The sequence below is a fragment of the Ostrea edulis genome, chromosome 3, assembly GCF_947568905.1.
Source record: "Ostrea edulis chromosome 3, xbOstEdul1.1, whole genome shotgun sequence".
NCBI lineage: Eukaryota > Metazoa > Mollusca > Bivalvia > Ostreida > Ostreidae > Ostrea > Ostrea edulis.
In genome coordinates, this window is record NC_079166.1 from 42,134,545 (window position 1) to 42,162,078 (window position 27,534).

Sequence of the window (27,534 nt, forward strand, 5' to 3'; positions counted from 1 at the left end):
AACAATCGGACAATGCTACTTGTTCACTACAAAGTGGTGTTTCTATAGACAAAATATCACGTGATGCATTCCTCCGTAAGTAAGATGGCAGGCGGCTTACTTTCAACATGTGATGGTAGAAGTAAGTTACGTGATTTACAATCGTAATACTTGATTTCACTTTAGGTTATCAATAAAATTTACATCAACACATCTGTCTTAGAATGTAGCTTTACCGAATATCTTAAATACTAAACAATGTCTACAATATATTTTATTGTTTACATACACATGTCAACAATATCGAAAGTCGCAATGAACGAGTAATGCACTAAAAATGAAATAGAACATCAGCATAGCTTATATGATCAATACCAAACATGATAACAAGATGTTACACTACTAGCCACTAATGTACATGTACATGGGATCATCATACATGTGTGTATGTGCAATTATTATAGACATTATACTAAAGTCCACCCCCAAAGCTTATCGAATATCGATAGCTTACACCCATGATATTACAATATTGCAGTATTATCTAGAACAAAGACTTAATCATATGATTTTAGGATGCACATGCTAGCAAATATGTTGTTTCTACAGCTATACTTATTCTGTGTCCTTTCTTGAATATGTATTTGTGCTTAATCCAGTATACATGTGTGTGTGTGTGTGTGTGTGCATGTGTGTGTGTGTGCATGTGTGTGTGATGTCAAAATGCTTTAGAGATAATCTAACTGTATACATGAATAGTATATTATTCGCTATTCAGAGAATGAGACAAAACTTATTTCAAACGAATTACCGAAATAAGCAACGAAGGAGTATCAGTAGCTCTGGAATGATAATTTTCCCGAGATATATATATATATATATTTGCTCCAACTTCGGCATAAATAGCAACGATGTCTGGTTTCAGCAACATATGTCAATTCGATGTATCCCAGTTAACTCGAAATAAAAGACACCACAGAGTCGTTCACCACTGCTTCATACTTATATATTTTATTGAAAGTAGATATTAATGGCAAACTAGCAACTTAACATGATGAAAAACAGGATGATTTCAGCGTCTCCATCGTCAACTTCCCATATTTATGTAGTAATATTCCATTATCACCTTCATATGGTGTTTATATCTCTAAATTTATTCGATATGCAAGAGCTTGTTATGCTTATGGTCAGTTTTTAAATCGAAACAAGCTACTGAAAAACAGGTTGGTGGTACAGAGGTTCCAAGTCTCGTTTAAAGCCAACATTTCACAAATTCTATGGTCGTTATAACGATATAGTTTGCCAATACAACCTATCATTGGGTCAAATGCTGTCTGGTGTATTTCATACCGATTGTTAGGTCGTTCTTGACACACCTTTGGTGTGTCCAGGGGTCCGCGTTTGCCCAACTTTCTATTTTGTATTGCTTATAGGAGTTATGAGATTGATCACTGTTCGTTATCTTCAGCTTTCACTTAACATCGCTGTACACGTGATAATCTCAGTTAGTGGGAAGATCAGAGTGGTTGGAGGAAATATGCGGTGACAATTTCATCTGTTTTAAAGAAACAATGTGTGACCTTCCCACTGATTTGAGCCCTTAGATGTTTTTGTTATTTCTTTAGGGTTATTTGAAGGATGGGGTTTATCAACCAGCTTATGAAACATTGCATGAACTAAACTTGGCAATGAAAAATAGGAATGAAAGGAATCACATCTGCTGATTGTGCTGCTGTAATTCATAATTTCAGATATTGCGCTGAACTAAGGTTGTCACAGAAATGGCATTCAATAGAGCATGCTATGTAAAGCGGACTATTTGATTTTATTTAGGCCTGAAAAAAGCAGTGAAAAAGAAACTCTGTCAAATGTATATACTGCAATAAATTGTTGCACTTATATTGCATTAAGTTGTTTATCAAAACCTAATGAAAAACAATCAATCTATTTAAAATATCTCTCTAGTGGGGAGAGATATTATGAAACCATGCATAAAAAACTGCTGATATCAGTAAAAATCCTTTGATTCTAATTTGCTTTCTACGAACGACAATTGTTATCGAGCATTTTTATCTCCACACGAGATCGTATCTGGTAATACATGTAACAAAAGGGAAACGATTTTTTTTGTTTCTAACTGGCTTTTTATGAATGACGATTGGCATCAAGGAAGTTTACTTAATTACAAGTATCTCGTAACGCAAAAAGAAATATTTAGCTGAATATCGTTATATATAAAAATGTTAAAACATATTTAGAAAAATGAAAGCAATTTTGCCAAAATCACGTGTATTTGTTTTCTCTCAGTTATTTCTCGTATCTATATCCCTGGGAAAATGTCATTAGATCGACCAAATCCTAAATAAAGAATTATTCTGAATATTGCAAGTTAAAAAAAATCAACAACAACACAAAGTACCTTTGGTTAGCCCAAATGATCCGATTTCATTGGTCAGTTGATTTTTATGTCTCACTAAAGAGATTCCGATTCGTTGTAGTCTAGTCTACTGCGCTACGTTACGAAGTTTCGCGCTGCGTAGACATTCTTCACTGTACTCGTAACGTAGTGTAGTCGACTGTGACGTCAAAGTTAGCGTCGTTGTTGTTTTGAAAGGAACTCTCGTTATGAGCGTGAAATAACGATACAGCCCGAATCCTGGCCTCAAAAATTGACGCTTACCTGTTGTACCCGTAGAGAAGCGAGATCAACAGAGAACCAGTTTATATGTCGCTATGTGTACACAAACGTAACTATGACGTCACAGACATACGTTACGAAACACGAGCTAGAATGGATGGGTTAAAACAAAATTGGAGCTAAGACATCATACATAGTTAAGATATTCTACCACTATCAACTTCGACTTATATGTTTATGTGTGTTTAGAGTGAATAAGACTTTAATGATACGAAAACTTAATATGTTGTGAAAATAGATCTTAGAAATAACACATTATGCAGGGTATCGGTTCAAGCCTTTAAATCTCATCCGCATGCTCGCATCAGGCGAACAATTGCATCAATTCAATGCAATCCTTGCAAACTCGCCGTCGAGGCTTGATTACGTCACCTACGTATATACCTCTCCTGTGTGACGCAGTACAATATACAGATTTGTATATTGTGAGTTCGCGATTATCACGCGGGCATATGACACTAAAGAAGTAGTTCGTAGTTAAAAGTTTGAAGCTATTGACACTAAGAGCATTAATATAAAAGTATGGATTTTATTCAAAACATAAAATGATCAAAAGATCATTAAAAAGTAGCAAGACTATGTTAAAATTATGGCGTAAAGTAATGGACTTTATGTTTACGCTCTTGTTTTGAACTGTTTACGTTAGACGTTATGTTTTTTCGTCATTCTACAGTGACGTCACACAGTATGCACGCCTAAGAAATCTCTATCCCATAATGCCTAACTGAAAGAGTTTAGTTTGTGAGCAAAGTTTGACAATCCTTGCGCTCGATCCACGTCCAAATCTTTCCGGTTACGGAAATGGACAAGTGTGATCTGATTGTTATTCCTTTCCACATTTAGTGGATAACGTAATTACTAGTGCAGACCCAGCGATATACAGTGACTTATAAAAACATGTTAAACGTCACTGACCCACCAAAGCTCCCGCGAAATATAGGCCATCCATTTTAACATTTTTTTTATATAACACTCTCAATGTTTGTAACTATTTCTCTTTTAGAATTACGTTTTTCTCTCGAAATAGAGGGCAGTTTACGAAAGAAAACTTGATAAATTCATTTTTAAAAAAACCCATATTTTTATCACTAAAGTGGACGTTTTTCTGAGAGAGAATTTTGACACCCAACGGTTACTAATATTCACCATGTAAGTTGAATAACTCCTTTGTTATATAGCTAATCTATATTTCCGATGTTTTGTGTTGATAATGTTTTTATTCTTGTCAAATGCGCTACTGAAGCAATATTAGCACTGATATGAATGAGTACAATGTTACAGCTTTGTATGTTTTCAACGTACATCAAGTCTTGTCTAGATGGTCGAGCGGTCTAGCGCGCTGGTAGGAGATTTGGTTCCGCAGGTCGTGAGTTCAACCCCTGGTAGGGGCGGAAGTGGGTATCCAAATAAAGCTAACTTTTCTGTGCTTTATATTAATTATTTTTTCACTTAGGGCAGTTATGTTCATTTAAGAGTTCATTGCTATTTCTGTGCTTAATATATATATATATATATATATATATATATATATTAGAAGTTGATTCGGCACAGTTGTAAATAAATATTGAAAATCAGAATGACACATTCCATAAAAAAAACCCAATCATTTACTGCTAGTGCTTTCTCCATGTCTACATGGTTCATCAGGCAGTTCAAATATGTATACAAAAATTGTTTAGCAACGTCTTTGTTATGACGTCAATTAAACGAGTCCTTTATGTCGTCATAATAACGTTAACCAGTAGCGTTTGGTATTATTGTCTATTTTGTAGAAATATTATGCTAAATTGTAGTTCAATTGTTCAAATAATTATTTTCTATTAAGGCTTGGATTGAAAAGTTTAATAAAATAGTCCTCTTTGGCTTTGCGAGTTATTTCATTTTCAGTCCACATTTTAAAGAACGGGAACACTTTAAATTTACCACCCCCGCATTCCACAAAATGTTCACTACATGGGGTGTTCCGCACACTAGGATCTTTTACTTGTTGTCTGTGCACCCTCACTCGCCCATTAAGTTTGTTCGTTTGTCCTATGTAGTTTTCTCTACAAGTTGGGCAAGTGGCACAGTAAATAAGGTTCTCAGATTTACAGTTCATGTTGGCATTGACTTTCAATATTTTCCCGGATTTAAAAGTAATTGAATCACCCTCTTCTATGTATTCGCACGTCCCGCAGCGTGGGTCACCACATTTTTTGACGTATTTGACATTGAGGGAGAAATTGGCTCGTTAGTAGTTTTTTTTAGACATGGTGCCTGACGTTGGCTGTTAATAATTTGAGATGAATTCACCACATTCTTCATATTGTTGAATTGTTCCAAAATTGGAAAAAATCCTTTAGCTGTATTTAAGATATTGTGATTCCTTGGATTGTGTTTGACGACGAAAGGAACATTTTTGTTCTGTTCGGTATCTTTTTGGCAGGTTTTCCGAATTTCTGAAATAGGTATTTTTTCTGCTTGTTGGATTCCAGTATCAATAAGGTTTTCTGTGTAATGCTGTCGTATCAAATGTATCTTTAATTCTTCTAATCGTTTTTTACGTAATGTTGAATTTGGAATTATGGTGCATATTGTATGGAATATTACTTTCACAGTCAACGACTTACTTGGACATTCAGAACTGGGTATTTTATGGAAGCACGCTATCGTTAGATATATGTAATGTCGAATTGTTAGACAGTATATATGGAACTTCTGCCTCGCTCTTGAACTAGCTTTGTTATTGAGTTCTCTTGATCACACAAGTTAAGCAAATACGAGCGTGTTCAAACCGCTGTTTCTTACACGGTTACAGTGTAGTGACTCTGGTGTTTGGCTGTCCAAAGGCTTGATTCAGGTAGAGTATGTTTGGAACTCTGGAACATTGTGTCCATGCACGCACGTGGTTTCGTCCTGGGACGACGGCGGTTGTCGTTGTGAACGGCAGATGATTTTGCTGAAGAGGTGTTAAAAATCAGAGAAGACCCTTGCTAAGCTTCGGGATGACGCTTCCCTGAGCGGGGGATGTGTAGCAGACAGTATGTAGGAAATTGTTACTACATTGCTAGTGAATTAGCTTTTCTAGTGATATGGTAGAGTCTCTCGTAGATGCTTCATACCAAAATTGAAAAAAAATAAATTAAATGGCAGTTATCAGGAAGAAATTAAGAATGGTCAAGCGTTCAAGCATGACGCACGACGACGGATGCTGATCAATTGCATTTGGTCAGGTGACCTAAAAATATTTATGGGAAGTTTAGGTCACATAGACTTTACTGTTTTAGAAAATGTATGAGTATGGAAACAACTCTATAATGTTTGGATAACTTGACCATTTATGTACATTGCATCGGTTCATACAGATATGTCGCGAAAAGTTTTCCATACTATAAGTATCGTGTCAAAGTCAGCCGTTGACTGTAAAAGTCAACCCATCTCGCAAGAGTGGGGCATATCTTCTTTTCGCGCTATCTCGGGGCTTCTCACAATTTACAACAATAGGTCCTTAAATTCGTATGATGCTATAATATTCAAGCTCGCGGAATACTGAAAGCTTTCGTGAAAAAAATCAATAAACAGAACAAGTTTTATAATGCGTGTCACTTTGGGATATTCCGAACATTATGATAGCGGGATGTGAAACACCCGTTCAGAAAGTAAAAGTAGCAACATTTCCCATTCTTTAAAGATTTGTGTCCTCTCGATTGATGTTAATAATATTTATATTAGAACAAACAAAAGAAACACAAAACAAAATTGTCAAAGGTGGCAGTTTCTTGTATTTTGACAAAATGACATTACCGTATTATGCAGTAATGATGTCTGAGAGATATAATGATACATATTCATGAAATGTTAAGACTACTATTATAGTAAACCGTTGTAATATTGGAATTTAAAGGTCCCTACACAGGAGCGGATCCAACAAATCTTCAAAGGGGCCGGGTTTACGACCCAAGTTTGTTCCCTTTCCACTTGAGATAGGGGTGTTGACGACGCCTTATTGGAAAAAACTTAAATTTTTGCTTAAAATAATCAATCAAAAAGGAAAGGGGATTGCAACTTCCGTACCCCTCTAGTTTGATTATTACCTATATACATTTACAGATAAAGTTGATAAATATGGTGTTCAGTTTAAATTTCTTGTATTGGTAAAATGGCACAATTTATAAAGGACGTTTAGGCTTGAATTTGATAAAACGGTCAAAGTACAAATATTGAGGTGTGCACACAGATTGTAAACTATGAGCAGTTTTAGCGGGTAAGAGGGTTATCTTCTATAACAGGAAGTTTCATACATGTAGATGTCTGTGTTGTTAAGACGTCCTTTAATATTACTGGTCGGTTATCACCCACTACGGCTTGTGACGTATCTAAGTTATCTAAACTTCTCAACTAATCTGTTTTTATTAAATTAAATCAATACTTGCATGAAATATTTCTCTCACCTCTGGCGAAAAATATTAAAGCAAAATAACAAATACATTGGTGGGGAGGGTGTCGCTTAAAAGTGAAACGGATTTTGGTTTCTCTTTTCACAAATTTTATACACATCGACACTGCATTCAAAATTGAAAAATGAATGCTCAATATAATTCAAGAATACATTTTTTTTCACAGATGACAATTATATTTAGTACAACGTTAATGTAAATATAAATTTGATAGTAAATACGATAGACAGCTCTTATCTCAAATTCATATCTCCAACCAAGTACTAATAAAGAGACCAACACAGGAAATGGCGTCTACATATTATGAAATATAGAAAGAGTTTTCTTAATTGGAGTGAAGGCAGTATATATGTACAATTTCTGTAAGGCTAGCCGTGTTATGGAAGTGGAATCTTAGACTTGTTTAACGAGTTTGAAGGATTCTCTTATCCGCCCAGTTTTTATAAAGCAGGAAGTTTATAAGTACAGCAAGGTTTTGTGAAACATGGACATGTTCCTAAAAGGGATTTGTGTGGTGAGTTAAATTCATTTCTTTAAAAAAAATTCCATTTCGAGAGAAAAAGAAACAAGAAGATGCATCCTTGACTGAATATATATAAACGTTTCGCGATATCTTTACGAGTTTTTCTAGCGTAACTATTTTTCGACATTTTTGGAATGACTTTTAATAGTAACGCAGCATGTTTTGATAGAGAATAGCAAAACAACTTTATTTATATAATACTACGAACGCATTCTTTAAAAAAAGAAGAGATAAAATTCGCATATACTAGTACTGTGTACACTTAAGATTCTGGTAAGAGATATAATTAATGATATAATTTACTATACTAGGACAAGTATGTATACAGTTTAGATTGCATTTATTTATGGAGATAGCTTATATAGGCGATGCCTGTTGTCTAATTCATTATGTTTTATACATAATAGAATATTGTTTAAATTAGATGTATAGCTTAGATTCTGGTAAGAGACGTAAGAATTGATACCATGTACTTTTTTGTTTCCTTATTATTTATTCTCGAAGGAAAGTTTTGGGCAGTCTGATGCGATGAAGGATAAGGTGAAAAGTGAAAACATGCTAAAGGCCTGTGTAAAGTATATTGTGCAGGCTGTATTTAGTCTTAATGATAACTTTCAATTTTTGAAACAAGTGCACATTTTCGTATTAGTTTCCTGTTTGCGACATTGTGAACAAGATTCTACCAGCTGAAGCGCTAGTAGTTCCGGTGCTCGCTTCACAACCTGGAAGCCCGGTTTCTATTTTCTATTCAGGCACCTTGTCATGCCTAAAACTTTTAACATAGGTGTATATAGAGACTGTTTCTTCTTAACATAGATGCATAAAGAGACTTTCTTCTTAACATAGGTGCATATAGAGACTGTTTCTTCTTAACATAGGTGTATATAGAGACTGTTTCTTCTTAAGATAGGTGCATATAGTGACTGTTTCTTCTTAACGTAGGTGCATATAGTGACTGTTTCTTCTTAACATAGGTCCATATAGAGACTGTTGCTTCTTAACATAGGTGCATAGAATGACTGTTTCTTTGCCAAACATCCGACATTAAATGTGAAGGTCGCCAGTCTTTCAGATATGACCTTAAAACTAAGATTCATTGTTACGGTTGTCGTCAGCGCACCCCCCCCCCCACACACACTTTACTTCTGTAGGTGCCATGTATAAGTCACAATAACTACATCATTCTCTTTTATTTATTTATCTTTTTATTTTTAAAGAGATTTTTATCAGCTGTCTTATAAAAGTATCCAATTTATTAAATAAATACAACAAGAGAAAATAAATAACGAAACGAACATTGAAAATAGTCCATTTTGTCATGTCAGGGAAGTTATTTATATGTGCAGATGGGGGGGGGGGGACCCAGCACAAGTAACAATACGACCATTTCTACACTAAACTAGCTAACACTACTCTCCACAATAGACGATTTTAATCTTTGAGGAAAAACACGGGATTAATGGATTGGGATTAGGCACACTTGAAGTACAATATTCACCATATTAAAGGTGTCAATATATTGTATAATATATCATGTACCAACACATAATCCGAATTTATTCACGGCAGTTATAGGTACATGTATATGATTTTATTTTTGATCTCATATCATCTTTGAATGAAAAGAGTTAACTTGACCTTGGTTAATATAAAGGTTTATTTTTATTCTGTCAGCATCCCAACACCGATTGCCTCTTTATTTAGAATGCTACTTAATTTCCGGAGATGTCTCTAATAAATACTGAACGATGTTTTCCTAAACATGATAATTATTTCCGTAAATTTTGAAGTTACTGTTATGAATCAACACGCATGAAATAAATTACCACTGTAAAGCACATTTAATATGGGGTATGTTTAACCTCCTTTTAGCTCAAGGTACCTGTGCATGTTGACGAAGGAAATATAGTTCTTACCAGAGTGATTTTCATATCGGGATTTGATGGAAAATAACGTTTTCCGAAACACTATTCATCTTATATCGCCGTTTGTCCAATATTGATATTTTGGAAATATCTCATTACTTTTAGCAAATATCAAAGTAAAAGTAAACGCTCCACACCATGTTTTTTATTGAATGATCTTATGTATGTACTAATCCATTGATTTTGTTAAAATACAAACGATGTAACTTTGAAATTTGTTACCAAATCGGTGTATGATGTAAAACTTATACGGTACCAATTTTGATGCACCATATACGCATGACATTTAATGTCCCTTCAGTGATGCTAAAGCCGAAAGTTTGGAAATCCGAAATAACAATAAACTTGTAAGAATTAAAAAGAATAACAGAGTGCCAAAGACTGGAGTCAAATTCGTCTAAGGATCAGAGCTATGCATGAGGGAGATAATCCTTAATTTTGAAACTAATTTCTAGATTTTATCACATCAATTAAATATACATTGTACATCCGTATTTTCAAGCTAGTAATGAAGTACTTAACTACTGGGCTGTAGAGACCTTCGGGGACAAACAGTCTACCAGCAGATTGCTCGACCCAGGGGTCGAGCAATATACAGCATTAGTTGACCCTTTTTATCATCTGAAGTGTTTGCCTGGTTGGATATTTTTATTCGGTGCATGCAAAGTGAAGATAACGAACAGTGATATTGTGTAATTTTTGTACACCAGGCAACTGTATTTTATTTAAGTTTATTTGTTGTCATTTATTCTTAATGACCGATTTTATCTTTATAAAGGAGTTGGGTTTCATGGTGGATGTCTGACAATCATAATACAAAGAATAATTTTCTACATTTGTACTTGATAAGACACTTGCCGCAATGAACGAAATAATGCAATTGGTTTTCACTTACTCTGGTATACCCAGGGGTCCGTGTTTACCGAACTCTCTATTTTGTATTCTTTAAGGAGTTCTGAGATTGATCACTGTTCGTTATATTCACCTTTCCTTCTGCGATTTGACGCATATATTGTATAAATGGTTTGTTCGTTGTTTTTCTTCTTTCAGATTGTTTTGTTCCTTTTTCTTGGACGTGTGCACACTGAAGATAGTGGTATTCAGAATGTTGAAAATAAAAACGTTCAAGGTAAGTTTCACTTCGGATTTAACGTCATGACATGCAGGTATATTATGGGCTTTGTTGTAAAAACCAGAGATATCGCATTTAACAAAATACATAAAAAAACAATTGCACAATCATTTATATTTTGAAGCGAATACGATACCCGAGAAATTCAATATACACATAACCTGGATGGAAAGATGTTGTATCTTTAGCTTTTTATCTAAATCATTGTATTGACCGCAAATTTTTAACACGTTTTTTTTTATGTTTGATACAATGATGTAAAACATCGAAACCGGCTACTAGCGCCAGCAAGACAATACCTGGTCGATGATTTTTTAAAATTCGTTTATTCATTTATTTATATCTATAGTACAAGGTTTAATCAACAGTAATTAGATAAACAATTGTTTAATCGGATGATTGATTGCTTTTAAAGTAACTATAGTATTTATTACTGTGTATCTACATAAAACATGGGTCCCACGTACTTAACTGTTCTGCCTGTTGTCGGTCTCTAAGCTTCGGGTAGATCTTGTTGTATGTCTGGCATGTACCATAACCGCGGGAAATCTCCTCGTGCTGCCGGATGTTGATCCTCTGCAATCCGGGAATGAAAAAATCGTACTGGGGAAGACTCCCCAGATACTACACCCCCCGTTTCCTCTGAAGGACGGAGAAACGGGTCCAACCAATCAAGGTGGGCGCGACACGCCCCTTCGGATGAACTATCCGAGGACGCCGGAAAGGATTCCTGCAGGAAAGGTCCGGGTAAATGCCCCGGAGAAAACTGACTGGGACTAATCTAATCCCAACCGGTGTGGGCCAGGGCGAGCCCTGGGTCGCACATCTATCACTGAAAAGGATCTACAGATTCTCCCAACAGCTCTAAATACAGGTGGGAGCCAAGACAACCTGATGCCTCTGAACTGTTGGACTTGGGTCCTGAATGAGTCATGTCCCACAAGATCCGTCTTGAAGTCAAACGCAGCCCCTTGAGTCCAACCTGGGAACCCGAGAAGTTCTCGGGAGAATAGTTCCATGGCGCCTCGCTAACAGGGCCGTTGTAGCCTTCCTGAACACCTTCACTGGGCGCACAATGAGTAAGGCCAACAGCTGAAGCTTCAACCACACTAATTTCCTCAGCAATGTTGGTCGGCTGAAGGAAGAAATCTCCCCCACTATCCAATATTGCCTCCTTGGAAGTTGACCAAGTTCCAGGGCAAATAAGGGGGCAACATTAACTCTTGCTGTAAATGTGGTGAGCTTAGTCCCAGCCTCAGTGTGGGGGTCCACACTGTTCACATTGTCAACGACCAAGTCAGGTGCCATCACCCATGGTTCGGCCTCCAAGGCTGATCCGATCGCACTGCCTCCGGAGATAGACACTTTTTCATCTGAAGCATTGACAATGCTGGTCACCAACGTTCTCTCCCTAGCATAAGCGTGCGGCACCGATAATACGTCCGAGGTCTGCTTGATATGAGGGCTAACTACAAAGTCTTCCAACTCCTTATCCAAACGACAAGGACATAGGACGACTGAAGCAGCTGGGACCCGGATATATTTCGTTACTGAAACCTGGGCCTGCTGTCCCCCTCCTGGGCGTCGGAACGTCATAGGGACCTTCTTCTTTCCCAAGGTCATGGTGCCATGCTCCAGGTCTAAATGAGCCTTCTGCTGATGGAGAAACTCCATAACTAGCAGCATTTGGTCCTGCAGGGGTGCCACATACAGGTCGACATTATGTTCCGTGTCTCCAAGGCGAACTGCCAAAGGGCCAATGATGAAGCCCCTCATCCTGGCATTTCCCCCTGCCTGGACCAAGGACACATGCTGCTTGATAGGAGGCTTGGGGTCGAGCTCCTCGTAGACCCAGGTGGACAACACACTCACCTCCGTCCCAGTGTCTACCACTGCCTGTAGTCTTACTCCCTGGACTACCATTTGGACCATGAATCCGGTGGTTGGGCGTATCTGCTCTATTGGCACAGGCGAGTCTTCGTGGGATTCTCCAGCATGGCGGAATGGTATATCCGCCGTTCCGTTCTCCGCTTGGCCACTTACCACCCCCAGCCCACATTCCTCCTTGGGCTGAACCTGCGCTCTAACTTGCTCCGGGCACTCTCTAGGCTCGGACGCGGGGTCCGCGCCTACATGCTCCTCCTGAATGGGCGAGGGCTCCAGATCCAGCAAGATCTCAGAATCCTCACCATCTTCCTGGTTCTCTGCCCCGAATCCGGGCAGTTCCGGCACCATGATATCCTCAGGGAGCCTGAATCCCGACAACATATCCCTGGGAGTGGGCTCGTATTTGTCCTCCTCCCACCCTATGACACAGTCCTCGGATTCTTCATCTTCCTCCTGCTAGGGTGCCTCCTTGAACCGCATTTGGAGTGTGCCCTTCCTGGAGCGGCGCATGCAGGAAGGCGCCTACCTATGTCCTCCTGCAACTTCCTGACCTCCCCCTGTATAGGCCCTGCACTAAACTGTGGCTGGCGAGTTTTAGTTCCTCGCCACCTTGGTTCTGATGAACACGGTTCTGCGTCTTGACCGTCCCTAAGCTTGACCTTGGTCCCCTGGCCCTGGTTCACCTCAGTTTTTCCCGCCATTCCCACTTAAAATGTCCCATTGCCCCACATTTGAAGCAGCCTGGTCGCTTTCGGATGCCATTTGATGGTGGCGATGAAGGTCTCCGAGAGAGGGTCCGCCCTCGGATTTCCTTCTCTAACTCCTCAAGGCGCTGACGCATCTCCTTCAGCTCCTTGTCAGGATTGGGAGCTTCAACCTGAGCAACCCGCCTCACATCCCTCATGGGTTTGGATGACTTCATCTGCCGTGAATGCTGATAGTACTGCATTCGGTCAACTGCTTCCTCAACTGTCTTGGGCTGGCCGTCCAGGGCATAAAGTCCTGCGTCCCTGTCCTCAGCACCATAGCACAACCGTGGGATGGCATAGACATGTACATCCGGCACATACGGGAAAGCCTGGGTGGCCAGGGTAAGCACCCTGTCAGCCCAATGTCGCAATGACTCGCCCACATCCTGTGATGCTGACTGAAAGTTCAATTGATGCGTGAAACCTGGTGCAGATGACCCAAAACGTTTCTCAAACCGCCCATTGATGTCAGCCAAAGAGAGACCGCGGTCTGTTTCCATCAACAGGGTGTAGTAGTCACTGGCTGTCCCCTCCAAGGAGAAGCAGAACTGGTCGTGTTGTTCCATCTCGGTCCACTGTTGGCTGCGGTCCAGGCGAATGAACTTGTGCAGGAAGGACTTCCAGCTAGAATTTCCATCGTACCGCAAATCCTTGTACTGGGGTGCGTTTCTACTGAAGCCCATCGACTGCTCCCCTCTACAAGAGTACTGGGGGACCTGATACGTGGTGCGAGACGCTGGAGCTAGTCCCTGGGCAGAATGCCCAGAGAATGGTGCGTGTCGTTCTGGTTCACCTAACTGGGGTTGAATGTGCACTACGCTACCCCTCTCATCCCCCAACCCACAAGCCGTGGTGCCAGGGTAGGTGAAGGGCCCCTGCTGTTGATAAGGAGTCATCATGGTAGGGTAGGGCATAGGTGTGCTAGCTTAACCGCCAGGCATGGAAGATATCAAAGGCTGGGTGTGGGGAGCATTCCCCCAACCCAAGGGTCTTGCACATGGGATGGGTAGGCATGCGGGACTGGGGACCCTGTAAGCAGAGCATAGCCCTGACTGGACTGTGGGGACTGGTAATTCCCGTAGGTAATCCCTGGCTCCGAAAATGGGGCAACTTGGGAATACGGTCCAGTAGTGGGGTGCTGCAAGCGTGAACCCAAGCCCATCTGGGGCAAACCCTGACTAAGCTGGCCTAGGGCCTTATCATCAACCCATGAATGAGGGGGTGGGGCTGACCTTGACACTGAAATGTAGGAATGCAGAGTAGGGGTATGATATTCCGGGAGACTCCCAGAGCTGGGTACATGACCACTCCCCTTGACTGGAGTAGGCGTCACCGGGACATTAAGAATAACTCAGCCCCCACCAGGGGACAAGAAATCCTCTTCCCACCTATCCCATCGCTAAACCCTGGGGTGTCATGTCCAGACCCTTTCTTGGGCGGATCTAATCCCATTAAATTCCCTGGGAAGTCACACCTACGTTGCACATCCCAATCTAAGCTATATCCTTCATCAGAGTCAAACTGCGTGCCACTAAGCCTGTCGCCCTCCCTAGAGCCAAACTGCGTGCCACTAAGCCTGTCACCCTTTCTAGAGCCAAACTGCGTGCCACTAAACCTGTCGCCCTCTCTAGAGCCAAACTGCGTGCCACTAAGCCTGTCACCCTCTCTAGAGCCAAACTGCATGCCACTAAGCCTGTCACTCTCTCTAGAACCAAACTGCGTGCCACTAAACCTGTCGCCCTCTCTAGAGCCAAACTGTGTGCCACTAAGCCTCACTTCCCCACCTGTGGCATCCCTTAACCTACCCCCCCCCCTCCCTCAAACAGGAACCCAAGGACGGCGTGAAATAACGTTCTCCACCGCCTGAGGATACCTGGGAGTACGCGGGTACATTCCGCGTGACCACAGGTGTGTCCGGGTGAGGGCGCAATCCCAACCCACGTAACGCCTCATCTATAGACATATCTATCTCACAAGTAAATAATCCACAAAAAATGTATCAAAAATGCAGTCAAGTAATGTCTAAATTGATTCAGTAATTAATAAAAATACCTGTTAATCACTAAAATCGAAATCTATTCCCGAGTAGAAAAAAGAAAAATCCCAAGTCTGACACTACCCGCCAATATGTCGACCTAACAACGTGACTGGGAAAAGCACACAAAAAATGCAATAACTCACCCAGGTAAGTCCGCGGCCTCGAGTTGGGCGCCAATAAAGTATCTATAATAGTATTTATTACTGTGTATCTACATAAAACATGGGTCCCGCGGACTTAACTGTTCTGCCTGTTGTCAGTCTCTAAGCTTCGGGTAGATCTTGTTGTATGTCTGGCATGTACCATAACCGCGGGAAATCTCCTCGTGCTGCCGGATGTTGATCCTCTGCAATCCGGGAATAAACAAGTCGTACTGGGGAAGACTCCCCAGATACTACACTTTGAAACATTGTAACTGGCCACTGCTTATACCTGTTTACAGCTATATGTATATAGTACTCGTACAAGCCATACTCGAAAGTAATTATAGGCGCGAGTTTTCATTGGACGACATAAAGTGATTAAGAAATAAAACTTATAATTCTGTATTTGATGGATGTATCAAAAGAAACATTGAACGGGTAGCGCATTGATGAAAAAAAATTCTTTCCAATTTTTCGTTTGATACATGCATCAAATAAAGAATCATCAGTTTTATTTCTGATCATTTAATTACAGTTTTGAAATAGAAAACAAATAGTTGCTTGAATTAACGTGTTTGAAATGGTGGGTAGGAATACCTATACGTAACAATGAAAACAAAAACAAAACTGGCTCTGCGTTTGGATGATGTAGAGTTAATGTGCATAATTAAATGGATTATACGCCAAATTAAAGGTGCAATGGTTAAAAGCTTAAATAGATATAAAGGAAGAGAACAAGTGGTGACTGGATGTATGCTGCATTACATCCGAGACGTTGAACACTGTTTGTATCGTAAGAACGATGGAGTGCGACTCGGCTCCATTAGGTCAACACCTCTTCATCTAAATTGCCCTCGTTGACCGAGCCCCATATAACGCAATTCAATTTCATTAATATTTATCAGATCAAAAGTCGCTGCTTGCTCCGTCACGTTATCGAACTCGTAAAGCAGATGATACACACCATAATCTGTCTACTTCTACCAGTCAGTGCCCTAAGTCATCAATTTGACTAGTCTGCCAATTTATCACTAGGGATATATGTGTTGTTTCTTTAAATTAATTTGTATTTTATTCACATCTTTGGTTGTGTTTGTTTTTGGTAGCATCAAACAAATACATTTCGTTTACAATGCATGTGTGGAAATCCCCGTTCTATAAATAGCGCTAAAATGATAACGGCCTTTAATAGGGAAGACGCATTCCAGAGAAAAGTAGTCCCGCGTGCTTAGTCCAGATGAGCTCCGGACGATTTTTTTTTTACAAAGAAATCAAACGAATTTTTAATCCAATCAGCATCATTGTTAAGTCAACACTTTAAACGTTATTAAATGAATAACCAATATTATCAATGTGAGGAATACTATGGGGAGATGTGTCTCAACTGATCAGAAAGTTTAGAAATATTCAGTGATATACATCAAAAACACTTGCTTCTTCAATAAATATAGGACTTTGAAATTTTCACATCTTGTGATCAGTCATCCAAAACACGGTACTACTTTGATAAACACCATTATAAATCTACGTGTAGTACTTTGTAAATCTAAAAAATGTTGCTGTTCCTCATTCATAATCTATGCATTATGGATCTTTCATTAGTGCTTTAAGGTTTCCATTGTACAAACTGTGCTTCTTATTACCTTCCTGTTTTTTGAATTCTTGTAAGGCATAATTCACTCAAAATCTTTTGTATGAAAAAAATCTTGCAGTGGTATTCAATTTGACATTTGGATACATCGACAATGTCATATATATTAGCAATATTCATTGTCATTGTATGTCCATTCGATATTCAAACATTACGATAAGATGCTCTTTTTTGTTTCATCGGATGATGAAGGTACATGTGTAGCGAGCATTGCAGAAAAAATGACTAACCCGCGTAAACTGTTTAATTATTTTTTCTGCAATGATTGCTACTTTCATCACCCAAATGAAACAACACAGAAAGACATTTTATTGGTTATGTTTATATTTTTATGCACTATTAAAACAATAAAACCTAGAATTAAGATCTAAAATATCATATGGTTGACCCATTTGTTACGTTAACCCTTTGACCTTGATGACACTCCATATTTGGTAATAATGTTACAGACAAGTGATACAAGAAAACCGGATCGAGCTAGTTTGCAACAAACATGCAATTATTGCATGATGGAAGCAATGTCAATTTCAAAAGAAATATACGAGAAAAGATTGGGAGAATGAAAATATATACCAGTAAACTCGAATTTAAAGACACCACAGTCCTCCACATCTGCTTCATATTTGGATGGTTTACTGAACATAGACGTAAACGGAAAGCTAACAACTCAACTTTGTGACAAACGCGATGACTCCAGCTTCTCCATACCGTCGGATTTCACACGTTCTATTCCACAACCGAAAAGCAATGCTGTACTCGTGTGCTGTATAGTCTCTACTTCCCTAGCGATTGCAAAAAACACACTTTCTTTTGATACAGATGTTATTGGAAATGTTCTAGTGTATCTCAAAAATATTCCAACGCTTCATAAGGGTTTTCATTGAATTTTACTGAAGACTAGGGGTGATTATATTGCACCTTAAGGGAGGGATTTGCAATTATTTACCCAAAACAATTTTATAGTTTCAGTTGCTGGTATCACATCTTTGACCACATTCTTTTTCTCCTTCTGAAACTTAGTTTTCTAAGCAGGTCTGGTACATCGTAATCATCATTCATTATTCATTATTTAAGCAATAAATTATTATTTTTTGAAAGATGCAGCCTCCTAACTGCAACGGTGTATGCATATCAATTGAATAACGCGCGTTATTTTTGAAACTTTGTTTGCACTCACCATTTCAGTTATGAGACTACACCTTTCAATGAACAATGATTCAATGCTTATATTTACATTTTTAAAACCTGGTCGATGCCTACTTCTGTTGGGTAAAAAGCGATTAACAGAACAGCTACGGAAAGAAAAATATTATGTCCTAACGTGAAAGAGTGTGCAATGCTAAAAAAATTAATAGTCCAATTCTTGAATTTAAATTAAATATCATAACATCAACTTATTAACAAATTTTACAATCTGGACTGGGTTTAAACCGTTTGTATCATTTCAAATCTATCTAATTGTAAACAGTGTAGGTATGGTCACTAAATGAGTTGTCGGCCATGTTGTCACTTCGGGAAATTGAAAGTACAATTACTCAAAGACGAATTGTTGAAAAATCCTGACCTTGGATTTATTCCATGTGCTTTTTCGATGATATTAATCACATTAGAAGTACAATAAACGTTTCTAGGCATCGAATGAGAATCAAAATTTAGAAATTCATTTCAAAATTAAGGATGATATCTCCCTCATGCATAGATCTGATCCTTGGACGATTTTTTTTTTGGCACTCTAGTTTTCCTTTTAGCTCTTACAAGTTTTTTGTCATTTCGAATTTACAAAATTTCGGCTTGAGCATCACTGAAGAGAGACATTATTTGTCGAAATGTGCACCTGGTGCATCAAAATTGGTACCGTATAAATTTTATATGCAGTAATATTGTCTGAGACGGGGATGAACAGCAAAGCTTTGTTCTCATTCTGCACACGTGAGGCCGAGCACAGGAACTGGTTATTTTGTATGTAATAGTAATAGTAGGGGTCTATACCATACCACCCTAATAAGGGGTAATAATCGTATTAGGAGGTGGTATGGTATAAACCCCTACTATTATTATTTCAAAAGCACCTGTCCCAGATGCTAGATGCAGACGACATGCTCTACAGTGTTCTAACGACTGACAAATATTTACAGTAATTCGATCTTTGTGTTTCTAAGCAAATACCCTTCAAAACTCTCAAATGTATTTTACCACGGGATAAAGGAATAAATGTAGATTTTAGTGTCAGACCTATGAAATCATAACAGTAACAACAACCTGAAGGTTTTTCCTTCAAATTCAAATCAAATGAATGACAACAAACATAAATACCATCAAAATATGTAGACGAAGGACAATGATATGTCAAAAACACCGGGTCAGTAACGCTGTTTGAATTGAAAAATATAACGTTTTTACAATATTCATCCGAGTTAAAAATACAATAAGGACAACAAGTAATAGTTGTCAAGATGCATATAACTCGTACTGGTAATAAATGTAAAAATATGTACATTTACCAAAACTATATGTAAAATCACATCATCAAGAAACATATCCATAATTGTAAACATGTGTACATTTACCACAAAATGACAAGATGTCATCATTATTTCTTTATTTCAGTAAGTTTAAGCATACATCAAAATGCGAATCTTTTCAAATGAAATACTTCTTTTTAAGGTAGGTCAGTACACTAAAGTTTATACTTTTTAGGACACTACGTCACAAATCAGCGATTTAAATGTTTTGTGAAATTATTTGTATCGATCGATTTGCTTGTCTAGCATCATAGTTCAGTATTAAAGTATTGGGCTGATGAACCAGATCTCGAGTTCAAATCCGCCAGAGTCTTTTATTCATATGTGTTGAAATAATTTTTCTTTTTATCCAACTTTGCATATTTTCTGCCTTTTTGGCATATATTACATATCACCATATCGTTTTTTTAATCAAATCATTTCGTACAAATTTGAGAAACTATTTCAGGGTGTAGTGAGTCACCTTAAATTGAATATGATTCAACCAGAACTTACAGATAAAATACATATTATCTGCAATTATACTTGAGGAGAATTAATTGAAATGGTATGTTTTGACGTCAAATACTATCGTTTGACAAGAAACTTAGCTTATCCCTTTCTGCAACTGATTTTCGTCCGTCGTTGTGCGTTAACAATTGAACATCCTTAATTTGTTCTTAATAACTATTATTCCAATTCTTTTCAAATTTTATATTAAGCATCTATGGGACAAAGGAAACATAAATTGTTCATGGCAAGACTCCTGCACCCCTGGAGCCCTAGGTGCGGGGCAGCAACTGTCCAGAATTGACCAATTTTCGAAAATCTTCTCTATAACCTCACACCTGTAAGTAAAACTAAGTGCTTAGTGATGTAGAGCAGGAAGGCTTCTACCAAAATCGTAAATTTCATGATCCGATCCCCGGGGTAGGGGTTCTGACCCCAGGGCGGGACCAAACTCAATTCAATCCAATAACATTTTTTTCTTTAATGCTGTTGATATTGAATTGAAATTCAATAGATAATTAGAAAAAGCAGGTTCTCCTTCACTAAAATTGTAAATTTGATGATCCCAGGGATAGGCGTTTTGATATCAGGGTGGGCCAAAATGGTCAGTTATTAAATGTGTGAACAATAGAAAATTTTAACTTCTCTATAACTATCATTCCAATTCTTTTCAAATTTGGTATGAAACGTCTTTGGAAAAAGGGGGCATATATTATAAATTTCAGGGTTCCAGTACTCCTGGGGTCTTAGGGGCGGGGCAAAAACGGCCCACAATTGACCAATTTGACCAATATTAAAAAATCCTCTTCACTTCAACCGCACGTGTTAAGAAAAAAACAACTAAATGCTTAATGATGTAGAAGAGGGAGGCATTTACCAAAATTATAAATTTCATGATCTCCCGGGGTAGGGGTTCTGGCCCAGTGTGGGGTCAAACCTACTATATAGTGTTTATGTGTAAAACACGTAAAGAGCATCTTCTTTCGTGTTATTGATAGTAAATTGAAACTGAATAGATATTTAGAAAGAGCAGGCAGCCCTTTACCAAACTTGTAAATTTTATAATCCCTGGAGTAGGGTTTTGGTATGAAAACTGGGCCAAAATGGTCAGTTATTAAATGTGTAAACAATAGTGATTTCTAACTTCTCAAAAATTACTATATCAATTCTTTTCAAATTTGGGTGGGGACAAACTTAGTATATAGTATTGACGAGGGTTATTCGATATGTAAGGCGTATTGTACCACAGTGGAATAACACTTTGCACGATTTTGTGGATGATTATACTTTTTATTAGCTCTATCCAATACCTTTCCAATGGTATAAACACGAGCCTTTAGTTCCACATAGTTTTAAACTTATAGTCATTTCAATAGAGCCAGTTGTTGACCACTGTTGTAAAAACGTTTGGGAAACGGGTTGGGAGTATTGAAGAAATTAGGGCTTATATAAAAGTTCGCACAAAACTCGGTCATTCGGTAATACAGATGTTTACTGAATTGGGGAAATTCATTATCTTATGAGACAATTCGTAGGTGGAGAAAGACATTTCTGACTGGCACAGAGTCCGTCAAAGATGCAGCATAATATGACCGACCTGTGACTGTAACAGGCAAGGCAAATGTCTCAAAAGTCAGGGAAATAATTGAAAGTGATGGCAGATACACGATTCGTGATATTGCCAAAGCTGTTGGCATACCGCTATCGCGGGTGCATTTCATTTTGCAATGTATTTTTAAAATACGAAAGATTTCTGCCAGATGGATACCGTCAATATGACAGATGACCCCAAAAACGGGTAGGAGTAGAAACCGCTAAGCAATTGCTCAAAGTTTTTCCCAAATTCAATCAAAGACAATTTGCAAACATTGTCACTGGTGGCGAAACATGGGTTCATTATTTCGAACCAGTAAGAAAAATTGAAAACACAATATGGCTAACAAAACACAGTAGAAGGCCTGTAGTTGCCAAAAGAACCATAAACACAAAGAAGGTTCTTTATTGCATATTCGTGTCATGTGATGGTATAGCTGTACAAATTCCGGTGTCGAAGGTCAAAAGTGTTACAGGTCGGTATTACCAAGATGTTATACTAAAAAGCTCAAGAGATATTATCATAAACGACGCCCTGTGTCAGGATTTAGGCATGTTCGTCTACTTCATGATAATGCTCCATCACATATATCTGAGCTTGTGAAGCAAATTTTGAAGTCGGAGAAGGTTACCGTCTTCCCACACCCACCATACTCTCCAGATCTAGCCCATGTAACTTTTTCCTTTCTCCAAAACTTCAAAAATTCTTATCTGATTGTCGTTTTAAGTCCAGACAAGCCCTTGGCTCAGCCACCAGTCAGTGTCTCAGAGGTCTATCTAACTCAGCGTACCGTGACGCATATCAGAAATGGATTCAGAGATTGAAATTATGTATTTCAAACCGCGGAGAACACTTTGAAGGAATGTAATGTTCATTTCACTATTTGAGTCGAATGCTTTTGAGATATCGCACAGTACACGTTACATATCGAACAGTGTAAGTTTGCTGATACTGTATGGACTCTAAATGCGTACTTAGGATTAACAGAAAAGGATGTACAAAACATGGTGAATTCCCAACCCAGGGTTTTGACTCTAGGATGGGTCCAAATTAGTCATATCTTTTAATGTGTTAATTAGCCTATTATATCATGTAAAGCCTTTCACCAGTGTATGCACTCTAGATCGCATTGAAGTTTTAAGAAGACATTTTGTTTTAAACTTTTGCTGAACATTACAATTTAGCATAGATATTCAGAACAGGAATTTTTTTCTAGATTCCATAGCCCTTGGGAGTAGTGATACTTTTGCCCTAGTACTCAGGATAAGGCCCGTGGGCCTCTTGTTGTAAATATAAGACTGGTTTTGGATTCTGTTCATGAAAGAATAAATGTGTAAGATATCTGAACAAAAATGGTGTATACGTGTAATGTCTCCATAGCTAATAATTGCCTAAAATGTCCTTTGTAGCAGAGTTATTTTCGGAGGGGTGATACAGTCCTTCGATAAAATCAACATAATTCCAAATAACGTGGGTAACAATAAACTATAGATACTAGTAATAGAGAAATTATGAATTTGTATAAACCAACAAAGAAAAAAAAACCAACCGTGTTAATGCAAGAAGTAACATTGCAATAAAATATCGTAAAATTCTATCTTAAATCTCTGGATTTTGATCTTTCCAAATTTTGTTGGTTATTTTTATTTTCAAGATGTTTCAAGATTAAGCAACTGTGCCGATCAAGTTTGAAATGTTTGTTATAATTTCTTATATACACAGTGCCGATTTCGTTTTTGCAGGATCTGTAGAAGAAAAGCCCACGCCCTCTCCTCGACCTGGTAACATTATTCAATCTTACATTTTTGTAATCTATACAGTGTTAATCGAAAGAAATAATAGTTAACAAATATATTAAGATAATTGTAACAGGGACCGTTACAGATGTTCCCAAGTGTACCTCTCGTTTGAATAAATCCAGTTGGATCTTTCAATCGACGGAATTTATATTACAAACAGTATAATTTAACTCTATTTTCTTTATATGCATAATAATTATACAAATGAAAACATTAATTGTCCTATCAAAATTAATAAAACATGCTAGTCAAGAATTATGAACATGACTACATGTTTAAAAACCTGACTATAAATTTACAGTACGATTTTCAAATCATTCATTGAAAGACAAGCTTATAGAATAATATAAAATCCAGGACACATGCATGCTAGTGGCAGTAAGTAAATATGACCATACCGACCAGATTCAAGTCTTATTACATACCAACAAGGCAAATTTCATAGCATTGCAATGATGAACAAAGCAGTACAAAGATGGAAAGTTAAAAAAAATAATGCATTTCTATACGAGTGTCTTGCAGCAATTTCATCATAATATTTTTTCAGTTACTTACAATATGTACCGATTTTGTGGATATTCCAATTTGTTCATTCGTTAGGGAGGTAGAGGTATTTAGAATATTAGCCAGTTAAAATTTAGAACGCGTGCTGGCGCGTTCTGGTCAATGATGAAAAGGATACTGGTCAGCTCAGAATCTAAAATATACTTACAACTTCTTTTAGATCAAGATTTGACTATAGATGTTAGAAATGAGAAAACATTCATGCGCACGTGAATTTGATTTAGAAAGTTTTATTTCCACAATTTCTGTCATTCGGCATTCATATAAAAAAATCTACAGCAAAAATTCATTCACTTTCCGTCTTTATCAAAATGTTATGGTAGAATGTAAAACTTATACGATACCAATTTTGATGCAACAGGTGCGCATTTCGACAAATAATGTCTCTTCAGTGATGCTCAAGCCCAAAGTTTGGAAATTTGAAATGACAAAAAACTTTTAAGAGCTAAAAGAAAAACTAGAGTGCCAAAAAAACTGGAGCCAAATTCGTCCAAGGATCAGAGCTAGAATAAAATTCAAAGTAAAAATCTGTATGTGCATACACGCAGACGTGAGGATGACTAAACCATTTTATTCATTTCATTCAACAGACATTCTTATCATATACCTACAGTATCAATTTTATAAAGTTCCAATCATTTATAAGATAACAACAGCGATTGCCAAATTGTTCAATGAGAATTAGAAACAGCAGTAAGCACGCACATTTATGATTAACGAGACCATGTTTGCACATCTTCAGACCATCCCTATCCTGTGAAGGTCTTATCTTGATCCATCACAGTTTGTGAGAACACTGCTGGAAGCAAACGCACCCAATAATAATAATCATCAGAGTAAAAGCAAAATGTTCCAAAATTATGTTTGGGGAGCACAATAACAGTCTATTAAAAGAGATATATCATAGAACTGCTTCTTTCATACTAGTTGTTGAATATACAAATGTCTGGAGTATATAATCAAAATTCCGGTTTTGAGGTCAGAAAAGGAAATCTAGCTTTGATCCTTAGATTCAGTCAAATATGTTATAGGTCACCCTAGTCTCTAAGGTGCTTACTCCTCCTAGGCACATGATCTCATTTATGATGTTTCAAGATATCCGTATTTGTCCTACTCTAAATTTTGTATTCATTTTAAGATATAGAAGTTGTATCACTGTTATATTCATTTTTTCCATAATAATCTTGCGATTTAGAATGTGTGCGTTTGGGTTTGATAATAACGGAAAAAGACAAATAAACGATTATAATGACCAATATAGTTTTAAGAAAGGGGAAGATAATGAACAGTGATCAATCTCATAACTCCTATATCCAATACAAAACGGAGAATTGGGCAAACACGAACCTTTTGATATACCAGAGGTGGGATCAGGTACCTAGGGGGAGTAAGCATCCTCTGTCGATCGGTCACACCCGCCGTGAACCCAATATTTTGATTAACCGTAGTCAAAATCAGTGTGCCAAGAACAGCCTAATAATCGGCATAAAACACGCCAGACAGCATTTTACCCAATGATATATTGTATTGGCAAACTAGAGCTTTATAGCGACCATAGAATAAAACTGATAAGCAGAGGATAGATACCACTGGACAGGTTTTGTAAGATAAGTCATATATAATACAATTATTACACATACATCACTTGAACAAAAACAGCAAACAATAATAATATTATCATTTTGCTAGATCTAACCAAGAGCGTGCAGACGAGACCTAGTCCTGAAGATGAAGATTCTTTGAGGATATCGATTCCATTTGGTAAGCACATGTTCGGCAATTCACTTTTATACTCATATGAATAACGCGCGTAGGTTCATAGTTGTTACTTGAAGGCTTGAACAACACAGAAACCTTTTTGACTGCACTACAATAAGCTACAGACAGAAGTTTATCGTATAGGGGTTTCAATAATTTTGTTGAAAATCAGTACTTCGCCAACATTGTAGTCGTCGTAAAAAAAATTGATTTGAAAATACAACCTGTCAATATGTCGAATCCTGTCTCACTTGTTTCATGCCAATCGTTAGGCAGTTCTTTACGTACTGATTTTGACAACGGATTATTCCGTTTTCATGATGAATATGTAGGTATTACGGTGGATGTGATTGGTCAACAAGTCATGCTTACTCCTCCTAGGCGTTTGATTTCACCTCTGGTGTTTGTATGAGTCCGTGTTTACCCTTAATTTTGTATTGTTTATTGGATTGATGAGATTGATCCTTTTTCGCTATTTTCACCTTTTCACACTACAAACCGAATACACACGATGTCTCATTTGATTCCCCGTTGACATTATACCAACAATTAATTGCCAATCATGTTGATAGGAAATTTTACTTTGTTCCTCTCAGTGGTTTAATAGGTTGTTTGAAGAAAACAAAGCAAGCCCAAATTCGAATATTTCAAAACCCGAGAACAGACTGATCGTTATTATGTGTGTTACTCATCAGAAGCTCTCTATAAATCGATTCATTATAATAATATATATCAACTGAAAAATCAACCACAAACACAACATGAATTTACAATCATTTCCATAATATATATTCATGGCAACTTACAGTAGAACTTATCAAAGTTCACAACAAAATACCCAATGTTTCTTTTCTGTCGATCTGAATTCACACAAAGAATAAATTGTCACAAACAGATTGTTACATGCAAGTCCAATCCCTATTAATTTTATATCCACACTGATTCTAACTACGTATAACTCCGCTTACCTGATTAAGATATAGTGCTCATAACGTGTGTGCACGGTCAACAGGGTATACTTGCTTCTCCTACGCACCTAATATCACCTCTGGTATATCCAGGGGTCCGTGTTTGCCCAACTCTATTTTACAATGTAGCATTGCTTATAAAAGGTGTAGGTAACGAACAGTGATCAATCTCATAACTCCTATAAGCAATACAAAATAGAGAGTTGGGCAAACACGGACTCCCGGATATACAGGAGTTATGAGATTGATCACTGTTCTTTATCTTAGCCTTTTATCCAAATGTAATCCTGTAGAGTGTTTATATTACCGCATAATTTATTGATACTAAAACAAATTTCTAAAGAATTCTTCTTTTGGAAAGTGTGCAATGCCAGAACACAGGTAACACATCATTTTTCTGTTGAATCTAGACAAACATATTGACGCTTACAATTATGTTTAGTTCACACGTTTCAATCACTTACAAATCTATTACACATTACATCTCTCTTTATGTTAAAATAAATGATTTATTTTTGTTCATGAAAAGATGAATGTGTTAGACATCTGGACAAGAATGGTGTATACAGTGTGTTTGTACATGTTGTAATGAATCCATAATTAACAGTTTTCTAAAAATGTACTTTGTAGCAGAGTCGTTTTCAGAAAAGTAAATCAGTCCTTTGATAAAATCACCAGA

At 37.6% G+C, this 27,534-nt stretch overlaps 2 protein-coding genes across 2 annotated transcripts in view; both read left to right on the forward strand.

Moving 5' to 3' along the window:
- The window catches only part of LOC130053561 (receptor-type tyrosine-protein phosphatase H-like), a 412,921-nt gene that overhangs the window by 65,104 nt on the left and 320,283 nt on the right, over window positions 1-27,534 (forward strand). The gene's annotated exons all lie outside the window — the stretch shown is intronic.
- Window positions 7,312-27,534, forward strand: part of LOC125673156 (uncharacterized) — a 271,989-nt gene continuing 251,766 nt past the window's right edge. Inside the window, exons 1-4 of the mRNA XM_056160770.1 lie at window positions 7,312-7,627; window positions 10,612-10,690; window positions 23,509-23,547; window positions 25,819-25,890. Of these exons, the coding sequence (XP_056016745.1) occupies window positions 7,598-7,627; window positions 10,612-10,690; window positions 23,509-23,547; window positions 25,819-25,890 (220 nt within the window). The 5' untranslated portion in view covers window positions 7,312-7,597. The remainder of the gene's footprint in view (window positions 7,628-10,611; window positions 10,691-23,508; window positions 23,548-25,818; window positions 25,891-27,534) is intronic.